Source organism: Amphiprion ocellaris, chromosome 23 (genome assembly GCF_022539595.1).
Source record: "Amphiprion ocellaris isolate individual 3 ecotype Okinawa chromosome 23, ASM2253959v1, whole genome shotgun sequence".
Taxonomy (NCBI): domain Eukaryota; kingdom Metazoa; phylum Chordata; class Actinopteri; family Pomacentridae; genus Amphiprion; species Amphiprion ocellaris.
This window is the reverse complement of record NC_072788.1, coordinates 7,366,700-7,394,407: the sequence shown is the minus strand read 5'-3', so window position 1 is coordinate 7,394,407 and position 27,708 is coordinate 7,366,700. Positions and strand designations below refer to the sequence as shown.

Here is a 27,708-nt window from a genome sequence, read left to right as displayed (position 1 = left end):
GCACCAAACAAAGGAAACATTAGGAGTTGTCATTATTTATAGGTTATTATGATTATGCTCTGATTTTTCTGGTCCGGCCCATTTGAGATCAAATTGGGCTGAATGTGGCCCCTGAACTAAATTGAGTCTCCCTGATGTAGAGAGTCTATTTCTCTCATTATCTGAAATGATGATTACATCTTTTAGTAGTGCACTCTTGAAAATCACACATTAGTTTAGTTTGTAGAGCCTTCAGCTGTTATATATAAGTGACATTAATCTGCTCCTTTTCTCTTTATGAAGCATCAACACTCCCAAATCCTCTCTTTGGATTTCTGTAATTGGACTTTATGGCATCGCTGTGGTGTCTAATTGAGCTAAAACAAAAGCAAATATAAAAACTGCGCTTTTCTTTGCCAGTTAATGACTTTTTTGCCAAACATAAGGAGCACATATTGGCTCCTCTGTGGCCCATAAAGTATGAAACATTCCCTCATTTGCTGTAATGTTTTATGTGTTCTGTCTCGTTCATTAGGCCCAGTTTGAAGCAAATTGAAGGGTTACCACTTCAGTACTTTCCTATAAAAAGGTCAGCTTAATGTTGCACTCTGGATCTTTGACTGTGATGGTGAATTTTTGGTTTGGGTGGATGTGAGATGGCCACCAACATGGGCCCACCCACTTTTTCATAATGCAAATAAAGGCCTTGTGTAGGGGGTTCTTCTTTCTGTGTACACGCCACACAGCAGCCCTCCCCAGCTCGCAGATGGCCCCGTCTCCAAACCCCGCCTACACTCTTTTGTCTTCAGGGAATCTGTCTCTCGGCTGTCGGTGGAGAGGAACTATTTATTTGGTGTGGCAGTAGGGGGCGTGACGAGGCTCACAGAGTTGCTCCAGAAGGCCTGATGCTCATTGTGAGACGCCTGCATGCAGAGTTATAACCAGATCTCTCATTTTTACACCACATTTGTACACATATAAGTGCAACCGGCTCAGGTATGTGCAATAAAACACCACCAAACACACACATACTGGTGTAAACGCACACACACATGCACAGCTCTGCAGCTCAGCAATGCCGTGTGGAGCTAATATAGATAAAACAGGAGCGAGGAAGAGGAGGGAGGCAGAAGAGGGAGGGGAGGGTGAAGAGCATGAGGGTAGAAAATAATGACGAGGATGAGGAGGAGAAAGATGAGGAAGGAGGAGGAGGAGGAGGAGGGAGGGAATCAACAGATGCAGTGTGGAAAGGACCAGAGGAGAATGGTGGATGAGGATGAGGCCTCCATCAGCACAGAGAGCCCCGCAGCACAGAATTACAACACACAGACTGGACACGGTGTGATGAAATGCTGCACAGTGTGCTCACATCTGACCTGAAACGTCTGTTTTCTGCCTCCAGTATCACAGTCGTAAGAATTGGAGGTCATTTAGGGCCATTTATATTCAGATTACGTGGATTTATTTCCACATTTTGAGCATGACAAATTTGAAATAAAGCAATAAAGCAGTGTGAGCTCAATCAGTGAATAGAAAAAATGTGCTTTACTGTATTTTTTTTTTTGCCATTTCGTGGTTTAAATTTAGTTTTGTATGAGAGTATAGAGCTTGGGGCAACAACTACTTTAAGAGTGTGAACCACTTTCAATAAAAAATCTTGATATTTTTGCTCTACTGGATGTTGCTCTAGAGTACAAAAAGTTATTTCAACAACTATTCACAGCATTATTATTAATTTTACTCTTGATATTCACAGTAAAATCCCTGGAAAATGATTTACTATGATTAGAATGATCAGGACAGGCTTATAATGAGGATAAATACTGGGTTGGGGATCTGTTATTGTCTTTTCCCACATTTCACGCCCTTCTCTGCTGTCTCTATGACATAAAGAAATAAAAATAACATGGAATTATTCACCCTAAAGACCCACTGATCTTCCACTACCTCCCTCCTTTAACCCTGTAAAAAAATGCTCAAATAATTATAAATATTTTAAAAAAAACACATAAATAAATAAAATGTAAATATATATACAAACCTAAATATAGAAAAAAAGAGTAAAAAATAAATGAAAACTAAAAAAATGTATAGACAGAAATATAAACAATGAGCAACAACAAAAAACAAAAAACAACAACAAATATATATATATATATACACACACACATATAGAAACCTAAGCATAGAAAAAATGAACAAAAAATGTAAAATGAACAAAAAAATTTTGCAAAATGTTTTTTATTGTTTTATTATTGTTTCTCTAAAATAAAAATATGATTAATGATGATAATAATAATGTAATTTTGTGATTAAATTTAATAAATGAACAACTTAAAAACTAGTTTACATTTGAAAAATCTTTAATGTACATGTTTTTCTATTCAAAAATAGCAAATATTCTTAGAATAAATAAAAAATTTAAAAAATAAAATACCTAAGATAAATATAATTTATAAAATCAAATGTTATTAATAATGAAGGTCCTTCCTTCTTGCTGCAGTGAGACTGTTCAGTCAATTCTGCTAGTACCTGTTTATATCTGTGCACTGTCTGTATTGTGTGCTGCTTTTTTCTTTGTACTGTTTTTCACTCTACCAAGGAGGCGGAGCCTCAGTGGAGTTATGTGAGGATCGTTTGTCTGTCTGTCCGTCTGTTCGCAACATTACTCAAAAACGGACCAACGGATTTGGATGAAATTTTCAGGGAAGGTCAGAAATGACACAAGGACCAAGTGATTATATTTTGGCAGTGATGCAGCTTATAGTCTGGATCCATGGATTTGTTAAAGATGTCTGTATCATTGTGTCACTGTAGCTATGACAACAAGTGAACACTGCATCGGAGTACTGCGCTCTCTGAGGGCTTTTCTTGTTTCTATCTGCTGCTGTAACACTGAAAATTTCTCTGCTGAGAGATCAATAAAGGTTTAATCTAATTTAAATTTTACAATCAGATTTTGTAAAAGAACAATATACTATTTGTAAAAATGCAGATTTTTGATGTGGACAGTATTGGGTCAGTATTTTTAAAATGTAAATTAATACTTTTTTGTGTGAATTTTACTAGTTATTAACTGTGGGTTAGCAATAAAAGTAAAATTGATTTGAAAAGAAACAGCAAATTCTTTTTTAAAAAATTACTTTTTTTCCCTGCATTTTTTTACAGCGTGCCTTAGTAAATACCTCCAGATCCATGTGAAAAGATGGAGAAAGCTGTGGAAAAAGAATTAATTGGATTTCTTTTGATGATGAGGCCTTGAGACCTGGGAGACGTACACTTTGAAAATAGATCTGTAAATCTATTAAGCAGAAGACGCTACAGATTTTTTTCTACACATGATGACACTGCAAATACATAGGAGGACGAGGAGGAGGAGGAGAGCTTCATCAGTACAACAGGAGGAGCTCTTCTATCGCATCTGATTCTAGACCTCACATCTCCTGAGATAAGAGAGACTCGGGGAATTCATGGGAGGGATGGTTGGAGGGATGGGAGTCGGGGGTGAGGTGCGAGGGAGGGAGGGAGGGGAGGAGGAGGAGGAGAGTTATGTGAAGATGTGGAAAGTGCAAGGAGACAGCAGAGGAGACAGACGTTTTCCTCGACAACAGTGACAGACAGACAGGCGAGGACAAGAAGAATGAGAAGAGGAAGAAGGAGGAGGAGGCATGAGACAGGTGGAGAGTTGAGGTGGAAAAGAAGAAGTGGAGACAAGAGTGAGCTAAAAAAGAGAGTGGGAGGTACATTCAGCTCTGAGACATCGAAGACAAACCGAGCGAGAAGGAGAAACAGGATGAGGAGGAGGAGAGGGAGACGGATGGAGAGCAGGACTGAGGAGGAGGAGGAGGAGGAGGAGAGGTGAGGAGAGAGGTGTTGTTCATTAGGGAGGATGTGTGATAGGGACCGAGCAGGAGGTGGATGGTGAGGTTCATGGACACTGACTAATGAGAGGAGAGAGGGGGGGAAGAAGGAGGCGAGGAGGAGGAGGAGGGTGAAAATGACACTGGAGAGAGGGGAGGAAGAGGAGGGAGGAAGAGGGGTGGAAGTGAGCGAAGCGAAACTGATGGGGGAGGGGAGGAATTTGCACGTACGCACGCACACACACACACACACACACACACACACATGCGCACACAAAGCTGAAAGCCACGCAAAAGAGAGAGATAAGTAGCCAGAGAGAGGAAGAGGAGGAGTGAGGAGGAAGAGGAGGGGAGGAAGAAATCAGGCAGGGAGGTGCAGACTGAGGAGGAGCAGAATTAGGGCAGGAGGGAGGAAAGTGTTGGAGAAGGAGGTGGAGGAGACAAAAAAAGCAGGATGAGATGGGAAAATGAGGGGATGACTATGATGATGAAGAGGAGGAGGAAGAGGAGGAGGTGGTGATGCCAGAGATGAAAGAAAAAAAGCTGGAGGAGTTTGTAACAGGCTGCTACATGTCAGCAGCTCCTCTCTCCCCGTCTTATTGTGTTTATTGGCAGCATCAGGTGAGAGGAAAGAAAAAAAACATCCTGCCTTCCTTATTCTGCTCATCCACCTGTGCGCGCACACACACACACACACACACACACACACGCACACACACGCACACACAGGCTGCAACTCTTTGAAGTGTTTTAAATAACGCCAAAAATAAAGAGTATAACAAACAGAGCACACTGAGGCTATTTATCTGACTCATTCTCGCACAAAGTCTCACACTCGGCTCAGTTGTCGCCCCGCTCTGCTGCCCTCTCCTCCACCAGGCATACATTAGTACAAGTCTGGACAGCCTGCCTCAGCACAGGGATGCACAGCTGACGAATCAATCCGCCGGCACACTGGCAAGTAGTCCCTAATTTATGGGATTTTGATAGAAAGCAGATTAACACTTTACGAAAGATGCTGTTTTGATTAAATTGAAACCCCCATCTTGTTTGTAGTTCTATTCAAACTACATTAACTGTGTAGTGATAACAATGTGAATCAGCAAGTAGAAAAAAAGATTAAATTTTACAACTAAATATTTTTAATACAACACGCTGTCAATAAAATGCTCGCGTGTGTTAAATTAAATGCTCGATAGATTTATTTTTTAATCTAAAGTTTCGCAGGACTACTTTTTGTCAATCCAAACGGCTGCTTGGGAGAGGCATCGCGGCGGATGTCCACCTCACTCCGGTGCGGGTGTTGTCCGTCTCTCCCGGCTGCTTCCATCTATCCATGCAGTTCACTTCATTGTACTGGCCGTGCTCATCAATTAAGCTCGTTTTAGGTGCACTCATTACCTGCTGCAACTCCGGGGAGGATCGGGAAACCGCGGACGGGAGGCCGGGGAGAAGTTTTTGAGTGCCGGGGGAAAGCGGAGTGAGACGAAAACCCAGGTACGGCGCGACTGTTATCTCCACTTCCAACTATTGCCGTTACTAATGTAACGCGAGGGTACTAGCCACAAGCTAGCCGGCTAGCGTTAGCATCCCGGCGAGCCGCTGGACTTAAATTGCACTTTGGTGAGAGGAGCAAAGAGGGGGGAAATGTCGACTATTTTTTTATTGTTCAACCTTCGGTAATTACTTCAACCCACCACGTTGCTGCCGTCGGTAGCTTAACATCCCGGAACAGACCGGCAAGTTGAGTTATTGTGAGCCAAAGAGTTTTTTTTTTTTTTTTTTTTTTTTGCTCCATGCCAGCGGAGGACAGTAGCTGTAGTAACACCAACGTAACCGTGGGGAAAACAAAAGGACTTCAAAGTCTGGCATTGATGAGCTGCTATTATATTGATTCTACCTCCTAAACGTGACTCAGATGAAAAAGTGTGTTTATTGTGTGATGATGTTTGAATAGAAACTAAATCACAGAAACCAAAGATGAAACGGATTGCTTAAAAAATGACTACCTTTAGTGAGAAATGTGCCACTTTAAAGATCCGTGAGGACATTATTAGTCACTATTGATGCTATTGTCTCACTATTGATAGTGAAAAAGTTGTAAAAGCTTCCCTTATGCTGGCAAGAGCATTGTGAGAAAAGAAAGGCTGCATTGAGCAACTCCTAAAGCTCCATTTAGACTAGTGTTGGTGGTTGTGTATTGAAGATCATTTTTTGCTCTGATTAGTCTGGCTGCTGAAACTCCATGAAAGTGAAGTGGGGGGCGGGATTTACACCACCACCCCCCGTCCTCCTTCCTAGCCCCAACTCCACCGATTCCCATCAATAAATCGATATATGTTCGAACTAACTTGAGATAAGAGTTGGTTGGTGAAGTTAAAGGGTGCGGATGCTTTAATTTCTTTTGGAGGTGGTGGAGGGGGGGCTGGTTGCATCGGGAGCAGCGATAGACAAAGACCTCCAGAGAGCCGCAGACACTTGTATTGTCTCGTCGGGAGTTTTCTAGGTGTGATTTAAGGTCTCGGAATGTGTGGATTTGGAGCCCCATAGGAGCGCAAGTGGTCACGTTTAACACAAGGGCTGTGGGGTGAAAGCAACCCGTCTTCACGTTAACTTTCGCGTCCCTGCTTTGTTCTGTGTGCGGTTCAAGTTAGGACACCGGCGATTAAGTTTGCTGGTGGGATGGAAAAGACAGAGAGAGCAGGCGTTTAGGATGTTTAGGGTGTATTAATGCGTGTTTGTGCGTAAAAGGAAGGAGTTGTGATGGGTTCCTTGGTGCCATGTCCTGAGTTGACCGTCTAGTCTTTGTGCCACTGGCCCGGTGATACTCAGAGAGACACACACACAAAAAAAAAGAAAAGAAAACGAGGCTTGGTTACTTAATAATATAGCTCTGACTGTGGATGACACTTCAAACGAGAGCTCTCATGTGATCCATGGCACGTTTCCCCCCCCCAGATGCTGCCCTCGTTTGTTTTCGTTCTGTGTAGATGCATGTTTGTAGGGTTTTATGTCTTTTCTCGGCTGTGAATGTGCTGGATCTCTTTAGATTTGAGGGTTTATGGTGTTTTCCGTCATTCGCAAACATATTAGGATTGCAGACTGATCGAGAGATCAATTAATTAGTTGATAAAATGTAACAAAAAGTTTTTAAAAAAATGCGACCAATTGTTGAATCATTTCTGTTTTTGCTTATATTGAATTTCCAGGCACAACAAATTGTCCTCCTGTTAGCTCAGTAACATAAAAAATATTGCAGCAAGGTGTACAGATTTATCAGCATTGACTTATTGACTACACTTTAGCTCTGGTTTTCTTAAACAGAACTCTCAGTTTGTGAGACAGGCTTGTTTTTAACCCTCGTGTTGTCCTGCGGGTCAAAATTGACACGTTTTAAAGCTTGAAAATGTGGGGGGAAAGATATTTTCACAGTGAAACTTCTGATGTCCACATTTTCAACATTTTTGGGAAATCTTTGAACATTTTTTGGTGGAAAAAAAGAAATGTTAAAAATGTTTCTTAAGAACATTCACAAAAAAATCAACCAAAATCCAGCGAATTTCACTGGATTTTGGTTGATTTTCATCTGAATGATTTTTATGTGAATGTTCTTAAAGAAAATATTAGATGTTTTACTGATATATATGGAATCACTTTAGATATTTTTAGGATTTTTTGCAAGATTTTTACTCATGTTTTTAAAAAATATTTACAAGAATTTTCTTGCCAAATTTGGGGGATTTTTTTATATAAAAATTTTAAGGGAAACTTTTAAGGAATTATTGAATTTTCTTCCTGAAGGTTTTGCAAATTTTCAGAAATTTGTAGAATTTTTTTGCTGAATTTTTGGATTTTTTTCAGACAAGGAAACAATATTTTTTGGTGCTCATAAATGAAGACAACAGGAGGGTTAATCAGCTGGAGGAACAAAGCAAGACTTGAGTTAATCAGTTTGCGTCTCGTGATGAACAAGATGAAGAGGTGCCAGATTTAAGGTCGGTACTTGGCAGAAGAGGAAGGTGAATTTAAGCTTAACCCAAAAAACTAGCAATTAGTCAAAGACATGTTTTACACAATTAAATAGAGGCCATGTCAGGGCAATTTCATACCCTCAACTGAACTGTTGACAGGTCATTTCGGTTAGAGATACTCCGTTTTTATGATGGTGCCGGGACATGTGGTGTGATAATGAGGGTTACATGGAGATAACTGTTAACTGTGAATGAGTTCTTGTACAGAAAACTGGCGTTTGGAAAAAATAAACACAGCTCAAGGGAAATAATGGGATTGCTTCCAAGCCAGCAGCATAAGGTACCACTCTACTTTACAAGAGTGAATCGGGTTTTATAGGGTTTCAAGTGAAAACAACGCACTAATGAAAGAAGAACTAACTCACAGTTTAATTGGAGATTTAGTCACACTTAAGCCAGCGATGTTGATGAATGGTGGAGTTCAAGTCGTGAAATTTTATATTTAGGGCATGTGTGTGTGTGTTTGTTGCAGTCATGCCCTCAGTGATGGAGCGCTCGGGGGCCGGGGTCCTGTCCAGGAGCAGAGCCAAAACCGTAACCAATGGCAACAGCCAACCACACTCCGAGGAGGAGAGCAGCGACGAAGAGCACGCTCACGGTAGAGACACACTTACACAATTTAAAATGAAGTATATTAAACTAACTGCTTAGTTAACTTCTCTCCTTTAACATCATCATAGCTGCTAATGTTCTGATGATCTAACATGAAGCATTGCAAAGAGTTTGCACATTAGCCACACACAGACATTTTAATGGTACAGAAGCATCGTACGAGCTGTTACTGGGTGTATTCATTGCATCACTGCAGTGCTACTCTGGTCCCTGTACACTGCTCTCCTCTGTCATCCCCTCCTTCTTGGCTCAAGCCCCTTCCCACACTCTTCATCCTTGTTATCCTCAGCCCACATACATCTCTTCTCCTCTGTTGTCTCTTTCAGCTTCATGCTCTTATTATTTAAGTTATTTTTTCTCCTCATCAATCTGCACAAGTTTTTGCAAATTTGTTAAAAATGTTAAAAATAATGTTTCTAGTGTTTCTACATGTTGCTTATTGATTAGATACCAGAGTGAAAACCATGCCATGAGGTCAAAGGAACTGCCTGCAGAGCTCAGAAACAGTGTTGTGTTAGTTGAGGCATAAATCTGAAATACATCTAAAGGCCTCTACACGCTGTTCGATTTTAACAATCTTATAAGTTCACAGCTTGCTACACTGTACAACATGAATCTAATAATCTTAGGGCATGACGTGAAGTTTGCTGTGTGCAGATTGCATGACGAAAACGCAGCTGAATCACACCCTACAATGTACGGGAGTCGATGTGAATGTGCAATGGGCGTGCACCGTCTATCCATGAATAATAAACAACCAAAGCATAAACGGAGGTCCTACAATCACAGGGAAACTAGCGAAACATGAATGGATTTAATTATTATTTATTTAATTATATAAACTTAGTGCTGTGGCTACTATTTACAGCGGTGTGTGTGTGTGTGTGTGTGTGTTAGCTAGCCGCTAATGTTCAGTTACTAACATGGGAGCTGCAATTCCGCCGCTACATCCTTCTATGCTTTGTCCTTTTTTGTCCAGTTGTGGTACGAGCTGGAGGACATGTCAAAAAGGCTTCTGCTGCCACAACTCTACTAGACTGTCTTCTTTGTTTAAATCCCACATACTTGTTTTGATGTGTTTTGCCATTGTTGCCGCAAATCATCTATTTGGGTTTAGCGGCAGTGTCGCCCTGATGAGTACGTCATTTCATACTGCATTTCTGTTGGTTAGTTAGTTGTCGTAGGTCACAGCAGCAGTCTCACAGTGCAACATAGGACCACCGATTTAGAGCCAAGACCAAAGATATCGCCACGATTCTCTCACGATTGTTATCTTTCGTCTGGAACTGCTGAAAATTGCACAGTTTGTAGAGGCCTTTAGATAAATAGATCTTTAAAAAACTATTGCATCGAGTACAGTGGCCTCTGTAAGTCCTGGAACTGGCCGCCCAGGAATTACTGAGCAATCAGGAAAGAATGGCCTTGGTGACAGATGTGACCAAGAACCTGTTGGTCACTCTGGCTGAGCTCCAGAGAACTTGTGTGAAGATGGGAGGAATCTCCGCAAGGACAACCATTGCTGCAGTGCTCCACTGATCTGGGCTTCATGGCAGAGTGGCCAGATGAAGGTTTCTCCTGCGTTAAAGACAAATGGAAGCCTCTGATCAAATCAGGATTGAGCTGTTTGGCCTCATTTCTAATTATGACATCTGGAGGAAACCAAGCACCGTTCATCACTTCCCCAATACCATCTGAGTGGTGGTGGCAGCATCATACTGTTGGGTGTTTTCAGCTGCAGGGACACGAAGAATGGTCGGGGTTGAGGGAAAACTGAACAGAGCAAAGTGCAGAGATATCCTTAATGAAAACCTGCTCCAAGGCACTCAGGCCAAAGGTCCACCTTGCAGCAGGACAGTGATCCAAGACAACACTGGAGTGGCTCCATGACAACTATGAACGTCTTTGAGTGACCCAACCAAAGCCCTGACTTTGACAAAAATCAAGCATCTCTGGGGAAACCTGAAAATGGTCGTCTACCAGCAGCCCCATATCGAGGATCTGCAGAGAAGAATGACTGAAATACGGCCGTCACTGTTAAATTTTGAAGCTTTTTTCTTTTGTTTTTTTAATGCGTAGAGGAGTGGAGAAGTCTCCGTCTTATCTGTTTCGAAACTAATGTTAAATTATTTTGCGCTACGCAGGCTTCATATCCAGGTCAATTCAGACACCTGTGAGAATAGCGGAGAAACTTTGCACTAACCAGACAATAACAGCACAACACTGATAACAACAAACACTGGGTAGATGCCAACAATAAAGCGAGCATGTCTGAACACAGACTCATTATTATACAGCGAAGGGAAAACAGTCCTACAACTTCCAGTGTATATTGCAAAGTATATCTACAGCAGACACAGTTAAGTTATAGGAGTATGCATCTGTGAGATAAACAACATTTGGAAGATTCATCTTGATACAAAGATTGTAGGTAATTTCATGTGTGAAAGTCGTCTGTCTCAATGACAAATGACAGATTCCCTTGCAGAGATATTAATGTTGCATAGTATTGTAACAGGGAGAGCATGGAGAAAATGTGAGAGAATGCTTCGGTTGGAGGCACAGACTCCAGGCTTTTTAAATGTTTTAGTATTTGTGCTGTGTGATTTTTCTACATATGGGTGATATGTTTTGGGTGTTTGCCCAAATCTTGACACATCATGTGTAAGCTAGTGAGACATTTCCCACTGGACAGCTGTGCTTCATGCATTTAGGTCTTCAGGGCTGTGAGAGCAGACATACAGAAACATGTGCAAGTCACAAATAAATAAGTTAATTGATTATTTTGTCATCTCTGTCGCGACGACTCCTTATTATGGGAGACACTACATACCTAAGAAGACTCAATGCTGGAGTTCAGGGGTGTCAAACATGCGGCCCGCGGGCTAAAACCGGCCCTCCAGAGGGTCCAATCTGGTCCGCTGGACGACTTTGCAAAGTGTTAAAATTACAGAGAAGACATTAACTGCAAATTGTAAATGTGTAAAACTATAAATTTAAACTAATTTCTAGGCCATGACAAGTTGTTTTCATCATAAAGTAAAGTACTAAATTGCTCATTGTTTTTTTTTTTTGTCATTTTGTGTCTCATTTTTGTAGTATTTTGTCTCATGTTTTTGTCGTTTTGTTTGTTGTTTTGTGTTTCCTTTTTGTCTCACTTGTGTTTTTTCTTTTTTGGTCATTTTGTGTTTTGCTTTATTTGATGTTTTGTATCGTTTTTGTTGTTTTGTGTTTTTTTGTCTCAATTGTGTTGTTTGTCTACTTTTTTGTTTCTCGCTTTTGTCATTTTTGGCCTTGTTTGTGTCATTTGTGTACATTTTTTTGGCTCGTTTTCGTTTCGTTTCGTTTTTTGCCACTTTGTAACTTTCTTGTCTAATTTTTTGTTTCTTTTTTCTTTTGTTTTGTGTATTATGTCCAATTTTTTGTCCCTTTGCATCTGATTTTTGTAATATTTTGTCTTGTTTTTGTTGGTGTTTTTTTGGTCTAACTTTTGTCGTTTTGATCAGAAAGTAAAATACTGTATCGTTCAGTTCCAGATACCTGTGACTAAATGTTTTGTTCCTTGGTAGAAACTCTGTGATCTGTAAGTTGCAATGTGTAAATGATAAACTGAGGCATCATGTTGCTGAAATTGAATTTATTTTTCTTGAGAAATTTCAGGTTGTTCATGATGTTTTGTAAAAAGATAAGTTTGACACCCCTGCTGTAGTTGCTGCCAAAATTTGCTTCAACTAAGTACTGGGTACAAATATTTATACTGATATTGATATTAGAGTTTTTACTCTTTAATAAATGTGCAAAAATCTCTAACTTTCAGTTTTTGCTTTGTCATGATGGGCACTGAGTTCAGATTGATGAGGGGGAAATGAATGTAGCATAAGGCTGCGACATAGGGGTCTGAATCGTTTCTGAATGCACCATACTCGTGTTTCTATTGTCCCTTCTCCTCCCTTCCTGTCCTCTGTCCCTGAGGAAACTGTAATCTGTCTCTTCCTCCCTCTGGTCAGCTTCCCTGCTTCTCACATAGTCTCGCTTCCCTCCTCAATTTCCACCCTCTGCCTGTCTCTTCTGCGTCTTTCTAGGTTTATCACAGCACTAATTACTTAATGGATGCCATCCGCTGTTACTCTTCCCTCTCTCTTTAGCTCCCCCTGTCTGGGTTTTTTTATATATATATATATATATATATATATATATATATATATATATATATATATATATATATATATATATATATATATATATATATATATATATATATATAAATAAACAGTATATGGAATTTCTGGACATTATTTGTTGCCTAGTAAAAAGTTCAACTCTATGTTTAAAAACGTGTACATGTTAAACAATTAATTAGATATCAAAAGCAACACAGCAAATGTCACATAATTCCAATTATTGTTCAAATGGTACTTGAGTAATAGTGATATTAGATAAACACAGATCTACCCGATTAAGTTCAGCGGGTGATTGGTAAATTAATCATATGGTTTTTTTAGCAGTAATTAATCAGCGCTGCGCATATCAAAGGCAGATTTTCACAACATGTTGTTATCCTTTTTCTGCATTTTTTTCCCCTCCGTTTGAGTTTTAACAACTCTGAAAAAGTAGACACGTAATGCCCAATCAGTCACAATCAGGTTACGATGCGTGGGAATAAAAGTCACTTTAATGAGCTATGCTGGCCAACTGTGCTAACCAGTATCCTCAGCAAATCCCTGATCCCACAATATATAATTTTCAGTGTTAAACCATAATTTAACCTCGTTTTTAATTTTAATGTCGTCTCTGTTGATTGATTCTGCTTGGCACAGTGTTTTGTACAGGATTGTCGTTCAAACTTTCTCTAGAAGTCACTGGGATAAAGGATTTTAAGTAACTGACCATCTGGAAGTGCAGCCACGTGACTTTCTGTCGGCTTTGACAAGGTTAAATTAATCGTTAAATTTTATTGCACTTTTTAATGGCAGTACTCTGTTTTTAAGAACTTTTTGTTTTTGGTTTTACAAAAGAAACTTGTTAGGGATTTAGGTCAGGGTTAACCATTTAGCCATAGTCAGCTGTGTTGTAAATGTGTCTTTGGTTTAGTCTGGAAAAGATGTTTTTCTTAAAAATCATTGGTTGTCTGCTGGAAGGACGTTAACTTCAGTTCTTGTAACTTCATTTGTATGTATCCCTCTTATATGTTTTGCTATTACAGAGACTGCGGCTGATAGGATTAACCAAAACCGATTGCTGTTAGATTAGAAAGATAAAAAGAGAATCATTTACAGTGTGACAAAGAAAAACACTGATATAATCACATTTAGTTTCCTCCCTGTGTCTTGTGATCCAGTCGGTCCAGCTCTGCAACTTCTTAGGAAGTTTTCTGCCCTGTCAAAGTAACACTTGTCTGTCTCTACCACACTTTCTGCACCTCTCTAAGAAATACAAACTCAGCTTTGTTTTATGTCTTCCCCTACAGACAGCATGATCAGAGTGGGAGGAGACTACCAGGCTCAGATTCCGGAGTTCAAACCAGGTAAGCCGGGCGGGAGGAGAGCACACGAGAAGGGGAGATGACAGCGAGCAGTAAAATTGCAGATGAATAGAGAGAGAGGGAGGAAATCAGGGCTGAGAAGGAGACGTAGAGGTGAGGAGAAATGTGGAGGACCTTGAAATGGAGGGAGGAGGCGAATGCAGATAAGTAGAAGAATGAAGGTCAAATGACTAATGTTACAGTGGAAAACCAGGAAGATGAAGAGGAGGGAAGGGGAGGCTGGAGGACTATCATCTTTGTCCAGGCATGCAGATCTTAATAAATGGGTGACGTTAAACGCAAGAATGATCATTCCTTTACACTGCTTTGATGACGGGTTTACAAAGATATAATTATAAAAAGTAAAGATAAAGTTGCGAATTAGAAAAAATGCGACATAATTAGTGCAGTGAAAGGTTAAGTCTGTAATACTGAAACCCGTTATTATCTTTGTTTAATCTGATTCAGTGAACTCAAATAGCTTCACATTTTCTCTGTGTCTTCGTTGAATTGGAATTAATGTAGTTTGTCAGTCTTTTTATTAGTCCTGTCAAATGAGTAAAAGTTTTAATGAGATTAATCACAGATGCTGTGGATTAATTTAGATTTATCACGATTAAATAGCATGAATTTTCAATCGATAGTAATTGCGTTTCATTTTGCATGAGTGAACAGACTCAAGAAAGAAGGGAGTGTGTGTGTGTGTGTGTGTGTGTATATATATATACACACACACACACACACACAATGGTAAGTCTACTTTGATGTTTCAGGGATTTTCAGTCAGTCTGTGCTGCATATATGTCAATTGTGTTAAAATTTTTAACCAGAGTAATCATGATGATGGATTAATCTGCATTGACGTGTTCATTTTGACAGCCTTACTTTTTATGCATTTTCATGAAGAATGTTCAGGTTCAAAAAGAGTGAAAGTGTGCTTAGTGAAAGATACGATATTCTCTATGAGTAATAGATGAAAAAAAAGCTTGACACTGGGAAAACAATCGCCATAACCTCCACAGAAAAAAGAGGACAACAGTCAGATTGCAGCAGCGGAGAGGACAAGCATGAAAGCCAGCATCTGTTTCAGCAGGTGCACAAGTGTTGAATCCCCAAAAGATTCCCCTGACAGACATGCCACCTCATTTTTCTTGCTAATGAAGAGGGAGCAAAAGATGGTTTCTAGACAGAGGAGGATGTGAAACGGGGAGGGAGCAAGGAAGCAACAAGGTTTGTTAGGTGGATGGGAAGATAGAGGTGATCTTTGGAGTGAAGGTTGAGGTTGCAGAACTGTAGACAGAGTGAAACTGGTATTCAAGTATGTGTATGTATAGCTTGAAATAAGGTGTTCCCTGTTTTGTTTTCATTCTCAGACAGCCCAACTCGCTACAACGAGAAGGACCAGAGGAGCATGTTGGTGTGGTGTCCCAACAGTCAGCTCTCTGATGCAATGTGTAAGCTCCTCACATCTACCTTACCTTGCATTCATTGGTACAAGCTTAACAAGTTGACCTTCAGTTTAATGGCTCTATGCTGACTGGGGGGTAGCAATTAAAACTCTGTTCTCTCCATCTCTTCCTGTGCGCTTGTGTTCTTTCACTCTCTTGCCCTTTTCATGTCTCATCTATTTCTGCTGTTTTTTAATATTCCCTTCCTTCTTTCTGTGTCCCATTCTTTAATTTTGTGTTGCTCTTATCCACCTCCCGTACCCCCTTCTGCTTTTTATTCTTTTCACTTCTTCCAGTGGACGAGTACATCCTGATGGCTAAAGAGAAACATGGATACAACATGGAGCAGGTATGATAGGCTGCATAATCACATACAGCAAAGATTACTGAAGTTTTTCTCATCAAAATGCGTCAGAAAACACGAGATAAAGTGTGTCTCTGACCTGCCACTGACTGTCTCCATCCTCTTCCAATCCTCCAGGCTCTTGGCATGTTGTTATGGCACAAACACGATGTGGAGCGCTCACTGGCCGACCTGGCAAACTTCACCCCCTTCCCAGACGAGTGGACAGTCGAGGATAAAGTGTTATTCGAACAGGCCTTCAGCTTCCACGGCAAGAGCTTCCACCGCATCCAGCAGATGGTACAAGACTGGAAAAAACTCATCATTATAAGATATTTATTACAGAAATGTGTGCAAGATCAGTTAAAATGCTTCTAGTGCTGTTTTTTCTTTGTGTGTAGCTTCCAGACAAGATGATCTCCAGTCTGGTGAAGTATTACTACAGCTGGAAGAAGACCAGGACCAGGACCTCCGTTATGGATCGACAGGCCAGGAGGCTGGTTAGCAAGAGAGAGAAAGATGACAGGTTTGAAATGCCATGAAACTTTACTGATCCCCCACTACAAACTGTGTGTGAATAGACAGAGGAGCGAGGAGAAGGCTGGGATGAACGGACAGAGGGACGAATGAGGGACTGAGCAGGAGGGAGCCATCAAGTTCCAAAAACTACTCATCTGAGATCTGACATTTACGAAATTTCTTTGTTAAATGACACTCGATGAGCATGTCATCCTGGGAAACGAGTCTCATGAATATAAATGAGCCAGATTGATATTATTTCTTGTCATTTTCAGATGACATTTTTGAGAATTTTGTGACATAACTTCTGATGAAATCACAGTTTTAATTTGGATAATAGGACAAGGGAAAAAGCTTAAGCGTGGGGGAGTTTTGTGTAATTGCTTTTTTTTCTTGCAGTAATGATGAGGTGGAGGAAGGAGACCCAGGCAGCGACAGCGACTTTGAGATTGACACCAAGAAAGAGGTAAGCCACAGAAAACATGGTGCGTGTGCACGCTCAGATAAAAACATTTTGTCATGACTTGCCTGGGGAGATCAGTCCAGCTGAATCGATCCTTCAATTTCGAACGTCATTTATTATACATAAATGTAACGCTGCCTTCTCGTTCCAGTAAAAATGTATCCCTCTGATCCAAGCAGGCGGTGAAGCAGAACCCCAGCAGCACCACCTCTGACAAAGCCACCCCCAGTCGCTCTGGACCGGTGAAGAAGGAGAACATCGGGGCTCAGTACAGACACCACCCGCTCAGAGCCCGTCGCAGGCCACCCAAAGGGATGCACCTGGTGCAGGGGGACATCATGTCTCTGTCGGCCTCCCATGATTCTGGCGTTCTAACTATACGTCAGCTGGACACGCAGCTGGTTTCACTCAAGAGACAGGTACGACTCGTGTGTAAATGCACTGAAAATACTACATCAACGGGATTTAAATCGGCCTTAACTGCATGTTTGTCGTCTGTAAGAAGCTGCTTTGTTTTCAAGAGCTAAAATTCCTTTCTGGTGAATGGCACGAGTGGTACCACCTTCAAAATCCTCCCTCATTGTCTCCCTTTTCCTTCCACTCTTCCTCTCAGGTTCAGTCTATTAAACAGAACAACAGCAGTTTGAAACAGAGCCTAACTGAGGGTGTTGATACATTAAAACCTACTGACGTAAGTCCTCCTTCACTCCCTCCTTTCTGCCTGCTCCCTCGTCTGTCGCCTCATTGATTTTTCTCTCCTGACTGTATTCACTTTTCTCCTTCTCTGATCCCTCTCCAGTTTATTCTTCTCCTCTTTCATTTATTCACTCTGCCCTTCCTCAACTCCCTCCAGATATTATTTCACCCCTTGTGGGACTGAGATTAGTCTTAATCTGCTCATTGCTCTCATGCCGCCATCTCCATCCGTCTCTCCCCTTTTCTGTCTTACCACCTACCTGCCTCACACTTTAATCTCCCTCCCTCCCTCTCTCCCTCTCTCTCTCCACAGCCTGCCCTGAAGATGAACTCTCGTTGGACCACAGAGGAGCAGCTCCTGGCCGTGCAGGGTGAGTAGAGGCTGTAGCATCACCTTCCTCCCCCCCTTCAGAGTCGCCTCGTGCTGCCAGCTCTCATCTTCTAACCTCACATTCACAGCCAGATGTGTTTTCGACACATTCACAGTCAAGTTCTACACACACAGGGACTGGCTGTACTGCATGTGTTAGTTCAGTGTAAGAACACACTCCTGAGTTATTTCCCCAGCAGTCACTGTTGAATAGTTATTAAAAGAGATTTTTTGGGGGTGGGAATAGTTAGAAAATGAACCAGAATATATGCTGCCACCATTATTGATGCTCAGGCTGAATGGGGGCATTTCTTTTAATATTTACGTTGCATTGAAAACAAACTTCTAAGTAGGTGAATGAAGTTAATGACAATGTAAAGAGAAAACAAAAAGCAGAATAGAAAAATATATAATTTTATGTTTAATTTAATGTGGTTTTGTTATAAAGAAGAGTTAGGTGATATAAATACTTAGCGGATCATGTTACTTTCTAGACCAAATTTCTACTTTGCATTCCCTCATATTAACTATAAACTATTTCTACTGTAGTTTTTATTTCAGATTATCTGACTGGTTTGTGTAATTTTCAGGTTTTTGAAACATGAGTTTAGTTCCTGCCACTGACTTACTGATATGGGAAATTTCAGATCAAAAAACAGACAAAAGACTAGAACTTGATCTATATAATTTTTTAAAAAATTCCTTATAAATGTTTTAGTCATGATAAGATGCAGCTAAAATGAATGAGAAGCTACCAGGATTCACATTCCACCTGCAGATAAACTGAACTGGAGTTTCAGGTGAAATAAACTTGATTCTGTATCAAACTTTGTCAATGAAAGACTCTGTTTTCTCCTAATGGGTCATTCAGTGATTTTCACTGGAGGAGGATTCATGGCTGATGTGTTTGTTGCTATAGATACAGATCACTGTATTCAGTGACATCCTGAATTCATAGTTCTAAATGACAGTAACTTGGAAGTTCTGACTCCCCGTTATCACACAAAATGTGACTCAGGGTCAGTCGTTGAAATGAGCAAGAAGGCATTAATTAAAAGCTGACGGGTTATTTGGTCTGATTCACACACTCTGGACTCTAATGTGTAATTAAAAATGCAGTGACTTAGAGACGCTAATAGATTTAACAAGTAAAATGAATCTGATTCTTGTAGCCAAACAGGACTGCGCTGATTTTTAGTCACTTTCACATCAGATGGCTCGGGTTCATGTCATTAGTGTTGAATTTAGACTTTTCTGTGTCTAAATATTCTTTCACTGTGGGCAAAGTTTAACTCATTAATTTGCAGTAGCAGTAACTCGTCAGGGCATGAGAAAGAAGTCTAAGAATCAGCGGGAGAAAAGTTGGGATTTACAGCAGCAGACACTCAAATGGTAGATGAGATCTGGCTGCTGCAGTCTGTGGTGCCTTTGAGCAAAGCATGACCCCCATTTACTGCAGCTGCTCAAACGGCAGGAAAGAAATGCGTGAACGTGTGCGATGATGCGAGCGTGACCTGGATGAGAGCAGGTGCATCCAGCTGATGTCAGATGGAGGTTAACCGTAAACGTGCATCAGAAGTCGTGCTCATCATACATAACTGTGTCTCCTCCTTCCTCTTCTGTCACATTTCTCTGAGAGACAAGAAGAAAACGGACTCTTTTGTTGCCAATGAATTGATGATGGTCTTCTTTTCCAGCCATCCGTCGCTATGGTAAAGACTTCACAGCCATCGCAGAAGTGATCGGAACTAAGACCCCAGCCCAGGTGAGCTTCCTCTCGCTCAGATGTTGTAAATGTGTGAAGATCACCTCTGTCATCTGTCATCCTGACCTCAGTCTAACCCTCCATCCAGCGGGTTGTTTGCCGCCTATCTGCTTTTCATCTCTTCTCTGATTCCTCCCTCATCCCTCCGTCTAGTGTTTTCCCTGAGAGGATGACTATAATCTCCATTATCCCCCCTTTCATTTGTCTTCTTCCCTCTAATGTTCAGCCTCTGCGTCCTTGAACGCAGCACAACGTTCCGTCACCCTTCATTTCCTCTCTAACTGGCCATCTCTCACTGTCTGATCAGGTGAGCTCGTTCTTTGTGAGCTACCGGCGCCGCTTCAACCTGGACGAGGTGCTGAGGGAGTGGGCGGCCGAGCAGGTGGCCACCAGCCGAGACCAGAGAGACCCCAGGAGGAGCGGCGAGGAGATGGCAGCAGCTACAGATGGAGGCGCAGAGGAGGACGAGGTGAAGCCAGGAAAACAACACACAGGATATTAAACACCTCATTCATAGCATCTGATTGATGATATTGTCGTACAAAATACAGTTTTACTAATAAGAAGGTTCACAAGAAAGTATTAAATGACAATAAATACAAGCTTACAGCCAGATCTAAAGAAAGATTTTTTTCTAAAATATTTATCTTACCCCTTAAATATGTAAACAAGACAAGACATTATTCTAAAATATGACATCTCTAAATTAATTAAAGGCAGTTACAGACTCAGAAAACCTCACGGTCATCTGGTTGTTGCATAAATAAGCAAGATATAGAGCAAAATACGTTTTTGTCGACCTAAATTATACCTCGTGCTCTTGATAAATGATGAAATAAATGATAAAAATCCAGCAAAAGATGTCAAATCTAGATTCTTAATATTGGTCTGATTAAATAAAGGCACTATAGAACTGAAAAACAGAATAAAAAAAATAAAATTTACATCTGAAAATCAGTCTGATCTTCATCTTGGCACCATTATGGAAAGCATGTGTGTTCACTCAGTTCCCAAGTCTTAAGTTCTGAATGAAATAAAATCTTTTCTTTTACTAAACAGGCTGCAACTGTTGATCTAAGATGAGAAAAATAGTGGATTTGTTGGGAACTGTTTCCATTTGTTGCTTTAGTGAGTATTTGGGGCAGCAGGATGATGTACTAGAACCACTCGAGTGTTTTTGCTGGCTGTAAATGCCCCTTTGGGAGGGCTTTGGAGGTGCAGCATTGTTTCAGCTGAGAAGCTTTGATTGCTGTGATATGAAGTAATGTGTTGCTAGAACTGTGTGGTGAAAGAAATGTTCCTGGAAGAATGAAGAATACTCAGATAACAGCAGCAGTACTCACTTCTGCTCTGTTGCTGTTTAGCCGTCCTACAGGTAGAACGTGATCCTCCACTGTGATTGGACTTGTGGGTAAAAAGTGATGAAGACTACATTTTACCAAAAATGTCTTGTGTATAAACACAATACCTTGATATAACCTTCTTCTTCTGGCTCCTCCCCTCAGGTCAAAATGGAGGACTGTCCCTCAGACGCTGCCGGCGGCTCCTCTCCCCCCTCCTCCACCCAGACCCCCTCCTCCCTCTCCCAGCCTCCCCCGCTGCTGCGCCCGGCTCCCCCCTCCGCCCCTCCGAGCCTCCTCCGCCAGCCGCCTCCCCTCCAGACCCGCCCGCTGCACAACCGAGCGCCCCACAACCACCCACCGCCTCCACTCATCCGGCCTGCCATCACCTCCTCCTCCTCCTCCACCGGGAGCTCCAGCCTCAGAGGTTCTCCACCCAGCTCCTCCTCCTCCTCCTCCTCCGCTGCAGTGCAGATGCCTCCATCACTGGTCGGGCTCAAAGTGGAGCAGCCCACCTCGCACTGATACACACACATGTGACAGTAGGCATAGAAACACACACACACACATTAGCATGCAAACACACAGACACGAAGCTCCATCATCACTTCACGCCTTCATTCCTGGGACCATCGCACCATCCACTGCTCAGGTCCCAAAGGTGACGCTCTGAAAAACATGTCAGGAAGAGTGTGAGGACCCCCCTCAGCGATCTGAAGCCCCTTTACTGTACGAACACACACCTACCTCCAGTACACAACTCCGTAACACACACACACACACTCCACTGAACAAAGAGACACTGGATCATCAAGCTGTTGAAGAAAGCCATGACCCACCTGCTCGTCTCCATGGCAACTGCTGAACATCTGGATTGCAGCGGAATGCGGTTGAACACACACACACACACACACACACACACACTCTATCTATATATAAATATCTATACAGTAGGTTCCACTGAGCGAGCATCGAGTCATCCAAACAACTTTCAGGAAACAGAGAGAAAAGAGAGGAAGAGTCGTCCACATCTGAGCCAAACTGCTCCTCCTGCGCTGGAAATCCTCCTTTGCTTTAAATCTTCACCATAGAAGCTGCGAGTCGAACATTCTGGTTTTTTAACGGTTGTTGATGAATCTGTTGGTTCCTAATTGGGCAAAAATAAAAGTGGAAAAAGAAGAGCAGGAGGCCTCGCTCTGCTCTCAGCCATGTATTACTAGTATTAACTGGAGTGATGTTTCCCTTTATTCCTTTTGACTAGACTTTTAAAGGTGAGCCCTAGGTAGGCGCTTAGTGACTGTATGTAGTTTAGATTCTTTATTATGATGATTACTGACTGAGCACTGAGGAGATAAAGAGCCTTTTAACACATGAAGTCCCACCATCCAACACTGTAGCCTCTCCTCTGTACGACACGTTTGATCTACTCTGACCTCCAACAGGTTTGTGTCCACTGGAAACAAAAAAAAAAAGTTCTGCCAAAGTCTGTTATTGCTTTAAAAGCACACAAGAGTTCCAACGTCTCCAGTCAAGAAAAGTTGTTTGGCATCGTTGGGGTGGCGTCTCTGTAGGACGTCCAAACCAGCTCCGGTCGGGTCAGGATGTTTGAAAAAATGAATTTACAAAGAAGCTATGACAACTCCGAAGCTTTCTCCAGAGGTCAAAGGAGATCAGGAAGAAGTTAACGGTAAATTTAGCCAACGAACCATCAGGAAAAGCTTACTATGTAATTTAGGGCTTAATGCATCCTGAGGTGACGATTTCACAACTTCACCAACAAACGACTGAAACCGTATCTGTCTGTGACACTTTAGCTCCTCATCTCTGTCCTCTTTATCACTGCCTTTTCACAGACGCCACGTTTCTGCAGCACCGAGTCGAGTCGTTCCGTCGCTACGTTTGGCTTTAAAGTGACTTTGCTCGGACTTGTTTTCTTACGTTCGTTTGTTCGTTCCTCCAAAAAAAACCTGCTTGTGTGTAACGTATGTGAGAAGTTGTTTACATTGTGGAAACTGAACTGTTTGTGTTTGAGAAATGTTTTTTTTGTTTGTTTGTTTTTTTTTTGAATAAAGAAATGACCAAATAGTTTGGCGTTTGTCATCAGTTTTTCAGATCTAAACTGTTCTTTCTGCTCCCAAATGTCAGCTCTTTTCAAAACACCATCTGTTGAGTCCTGACAGGTTTTGCCACCTGCAGCTCCTGCATTCCCGAGCAGGACACGAGGGGACGAATGCTGGAAAAAGGGAAGCTGCAACGCTGCCGGTCGTGTCTTAAAGGAAGGGAGGGGTTCAGCAGAGCGTGCTGCAGCTGTTACACATCTGCAGAAGACTTTTTCACACCTGAAAGTCACCAAACTTCAATTTCTGATTTCTCACCTGGCACAGATAAAGGACTTTATCTCCACCTTTAGTCTCTTCTACCTAGAAGAAGCTTTCAGTCACATTTTCATGCTGAATCTGAACCCAAAGTGTCACTAATGCAACCTTTTGGCCACAGAAGGTACTCCGTTGAACTGTACGTCTGACAAACTACTGGAAATACGACCGTTTATCACCAGGATGTCCTATTTTAAAGCTTTAAAACTTCCTGTTACGATCACATGAACTTTAAACATCAATTTTTGACAAAGATCCCTAGAATTGGTTTATTTTTTCTTTGCTGGTTATATGTACTGAACAGGACCCTAAACTCTCAAAACTATGTATCAAAGTTACATATTTAGATGTTTATTTTCACCATAAAAATAATCACTTTACACCTTAACCCTATAAAACCCACTGTTGCAAAAAAATACAGCATCAGTATTACTTTCTATTTTTATATATATATATATATATATATATATATATATATATATGTGTGTATATATATATGTATATATATATGTATATATGTATGTATATATATATATATGTATGTGTGTGTATATATATATATATATATATATATATATTTTTTTTTTTTTTTTTTTTTTTTTTAAATAAATTATCTATTTAAATAATTAAATAAATATAAATAGCTACTTTTGATAAAACTGGGCTTGTAGCACATTGTCTGCCTTGCAACAATGGGAAAGAGGCACCGTTTATGTTTTGACAACCTATATCTAATGAGTTATTGATGCTGGAAGTCTGAATCTGTGAATATCTTTCCAACTTTACTGAACTTGGGGCCACTACCACCTAAGGAGTGATATATTTAATTTTGAAAAATGCATTTAGCCATACTTAAAGCTTTAAGTACTTTATTAACACGGACCTAAAAATGTTGTATTGTTTTATTATCACAGGTTCTGTCTGAAAAGAAGTGGCATCATTTTAAACAGTGAAATCAAACTAATAAAATTTAATGACCAACCAGTGAGCAATACTGGATTCTGCAAAAACATAAACAACTTTTTTTTAATCTAAATCTTATCTTAACACAGTTAATGTATTAACTTATTTTTGTGTGTATGCATGTATTTATTGATTTATTTAGTACTGTTAACATATCAGAGTTCTGAGTGAATTTTTCTTAAGACAGGCAAAGACCATTTATTGATTACATATAGGCTGTTAAATGTTTATTAAAAACTAAAAAGCATTTTTAAAAACAACTTAGGCATTTATGGAGTCACTAAAATACTGTAGAGTACAGACCACATCAGCATGATTATAAGCATCCTCTGGTAAATTAACAACCAGATACTGATGTCTCTCACCATATGGACTTCAGGAGATGACTGGGGGATGATAAACTGTGACCTACTGGTTGGGTTCTCTCTGTTCTCATGTTTCTTACATGTTTGTCCCCTGACAGCCGGGTCCTAATGTTTTTTGAGCAACACACCATACTATGACGTTTTTACAATGATGGTTCTACTATGGAACCAGTTTGACATGTTCAGGTGTTCTTTGTGTGAAAACTCAGAGATTTCAGGGATCAGAAGGTGGTTTTCAACTTTCTTTATTAACTTTATGCTTCAACTTTAAACTAAATTTCCTTCACTAACCCAGCCCTCTGGACTTCCAGTAAGCTGTGTTCCTATTGGCTGTCCAGGTGGCTGCTTGGTGTTATCAGGAACACCTGAGCAGCTCAGTGTCTTCCTGCTTTATTTAGCTGCAGACAAACATTTCCTCTGCTTCTCTTCACCACTGAATCGGGTTTAGCTCCATTGCTTTAGTTTGTTTTTTAGGCGTTGGCTTGCAGCTTCCAGCAGTAAAATCGTCTTTAATGTGTTTCTTGGTGTGTTTTAGGGCTTTGTACTGGATAGTTGTCTTGGTGAATGTGGTTCTTTAGCCACAGTTAGCACATGGTGCTAATGTGTGCAGTGATTAGTGGATTTGGTGCAGCTGAGTTGTGTCTTTATCTTGGCTGTAGTGAGTCTTTAGAGGTTTTTGGTCAGACACAATCTGTATTCTTGTTTGTGAACCAGCGTTGGTTGTCCAGAAGGTAAGAGTTCCTGTCCTGATTCTCTGTTCTCAGAGGTTCTCTGGTAGGCTGCAGGAGACTTGAGCGTTTGGGTTGTGCTAGTTTGGTTTTTGTATGGTTTCATTTGGACGACTATCTTGAGGCCCCTCCATGTGGTTTAGTGAGGTTTTCTGCAACGGTTCTACAAAGCAACCTGCAGCAGAAGAGACTTTGAGAGTTTTTAGGAAGTTCTGGAGACCAGACTTTAGAGCAGCAGAAACATTTGTCAGCAGTTTGAGCAGGAGAAGGTGATCTTCAGAGTAGAAATGAGACAGAAACCTTCTTGACCCGTGTGGTGAGGTCCTGTACCAAGAGTTTGAGCAGGTTGTGAAGAGTCTGTAGTTCTTTGGTCTGAAAGCACAAGAAGAGTCGACTCATTAAAGGAGAAAACAGGAGATATTGTTGGTTCTTCTGTCACTCTGCAGTTTCCTTAGACTGAATATCAAGTTTATATTTTAAATGATTTCCCATGTGAGCCCAAGAAGACTTCAATAAACTCCCTCCATCCCCTGGACACAACATATTTTATTATCATGTTAAATTTTTTTTTTTTGTTTTTGAGTTTTAATCATACTTTTAGCATAGTTTTTTCTCTTTGCTTGTTTAGTTTTGTAATCTGTGTGAAAGGTACTAAACAAATAAAGTTGAATTGATAAACTGAATAACTGACTAACTCATGATTGTGACAACAGAAGTATTTTCATTGTGATTTAAGGGTTTGTTTCATTTTTAAGGTTGGGGTTAAAATCTTGACAGAAAAAAAAGATTAAAGAAATAAACTACAGTAAAAAAGCAATTAAATCAAAGGAAAAAAACATTTAATATAATACAATTTTTCAAAAGAAAATTAAACATTAAATACAATTAAATTATATTAGACAAAATATTTAATTAGATAATTAAACAAAAGATACAAAACATGTAATTATGAAATTAAACAAAATTTTTTAACAAAAATATTAAACATTAAAGATGAAATATTTGAGATAAACATTTAAAAAAAACAATTAAACAAGAATATTACACATTTAGAAAAATATAAAACATTTAATTAGATTATTAAACCTTTAAAAGTCAAAACATTTATTTAAAAAATTAAATGTTTAATTAGAAAATTAAATCTTAAAGACAATAAAACTTTAAATAGGAATTAAACAGAAAATACAATGAAGCATTTAAAAAGAAAATTAAACATTAAAAGGTGGTAAAACATTTAAAAAGAAAAACCTTAAAGATTTAATCAAAAAATTAAACATTGGGAAAGAAAAGGAAATTTTTCAAACAAGCCGATAAAACATTTGAAAAAACAACAATTAAACATTAAAAAGACAAAACATTTCGAAATCAGATCAGACATTAGAACAGAATAAAAGGTGAGAAAAGAGCAAAACTAAACATTTAAGAAGAATCAAACTAAAGATAAAACCTTTGAAAAGACACCAGTTAGACTTTAGAAGATCAAATTAAACAGAAGAGACAATAAAAACAATCAAAAAGAGCAAAAACAGATAAAAGTCAAAGTGTTTTCTAGTCTGAAATGAAAACAAGTTGTTTCTTCAAACATTTCCTCTTTCTATGTTCTTGGTTTGGACAGATTTACTAAGAACTCATTTCGGAAAACTGATTTCCAGATAAAGTCTACTAGTAGTTGAAGGCATTGATCAAACTAATGTTACCTTCTGATCTCCACAAACTTTACTGTTCAGTGAAGAGAATCAAAGTTTGTTCAGGATTTCTAAAAAATCCACAGGTGAAGGTCTGAGAAGAACTCAGATGGATGGTCTAAATGTGAAATCAAGACTCATGGTGACAAGTTTTAAGGCTTCTGTTAACCAGAAAGTTCAAACTAACAGAGAACTACTGAGAAACTTTTAAAATTTCAGTCCTCAGACTGTCTGAAGGTTCAAACTCACAGAGAACGACTGTGGGACTTAGAAAATTTCAGCCCTCAGACTGTCTGAAGGTTCAAACTAACAGAGAACTACTCAGGAACTTAGAAGATATCAGTCCTTGGACTGTCTGAAGGTTCAAACTAACAGAGAACTACTGTGGGACTTAGAAAATTTCAGCCCTCAGACTGTCTGAAAGCTCAGGTCCTGAGGACTCGGGAGGTGTGGAGGCTTTGGAAAGTCTTGGAACTGAGGGTTCCACCCTCCAGCACAAAGGCTGAAGCCCAACCTCCTGAGAAAAAACGGTCGAGTCAAGACTTGAGTTAAAAAAAAAGTCGAAAACGACAAAAAATAGATGATAAATGCGCAAAAAAAAGAAGAATTTGTATCTGAGCGAGTAGCTCAGGGGGATAATAAGAAGAG

At 40.2% G+C, this 27,708-nt stretch overlaps 1 protein-coding gene across 4 annotated transcripts; it reads left to right on the top strand.

The window, feature by feature from the left end:
• Positions 1–5,127: 5,127 nt before the first annotated feature.
• Positions 5,128–23,029, top strand: rcor2 (REST corepressor 2). Of its 4 annotated transcripts, none has more exons than XM_023270252.3 (14): positions 5,129–5,336; positions 8,343–8,468; positions 13,947–14,003; positions 15,374–15,454; positions 15,745–15,797; positions 15,930–16,091; positions 16,193–16,317; positions 16,710–16,776; positions 16,953–17,192; positions 17,387–17,464; positions 17,783–17,840; positions 19,537–19,604; positions 19,912–20,073; positions 21,110–23,029. In XM_023270252.3, the coding sequence occupies exons 2-14, from the start codon at positions 8,345–8,347 to the stop codon at positions 21,467–21,469; spliced, it is 1,635 nt and encodes a 544-aa protein (XP_023126020.2). In that variant the 5' UTR covers positions 5,129–5,336; positions 8,343–8,344; the 3' UTR covers positions 21,470–23,029. The 4 variants fall into 4 exon arrangements, with proteins under 4 accessions (XP_035804090.2, XP_023126020.2, XP_023126019.2 ...); XM_023270251.3 differs by having other exon boundaries at positions 16,950–17,192; XM_055007923.1 differs by lacking the exon at positions 5,129–5,336 and adding an exon at positions 5,470–5,605 and having other exon boundaries at positions 16,950–17,192.
• Positions 23,030–27,708: the final 4,679 nt, after the last annotated feature.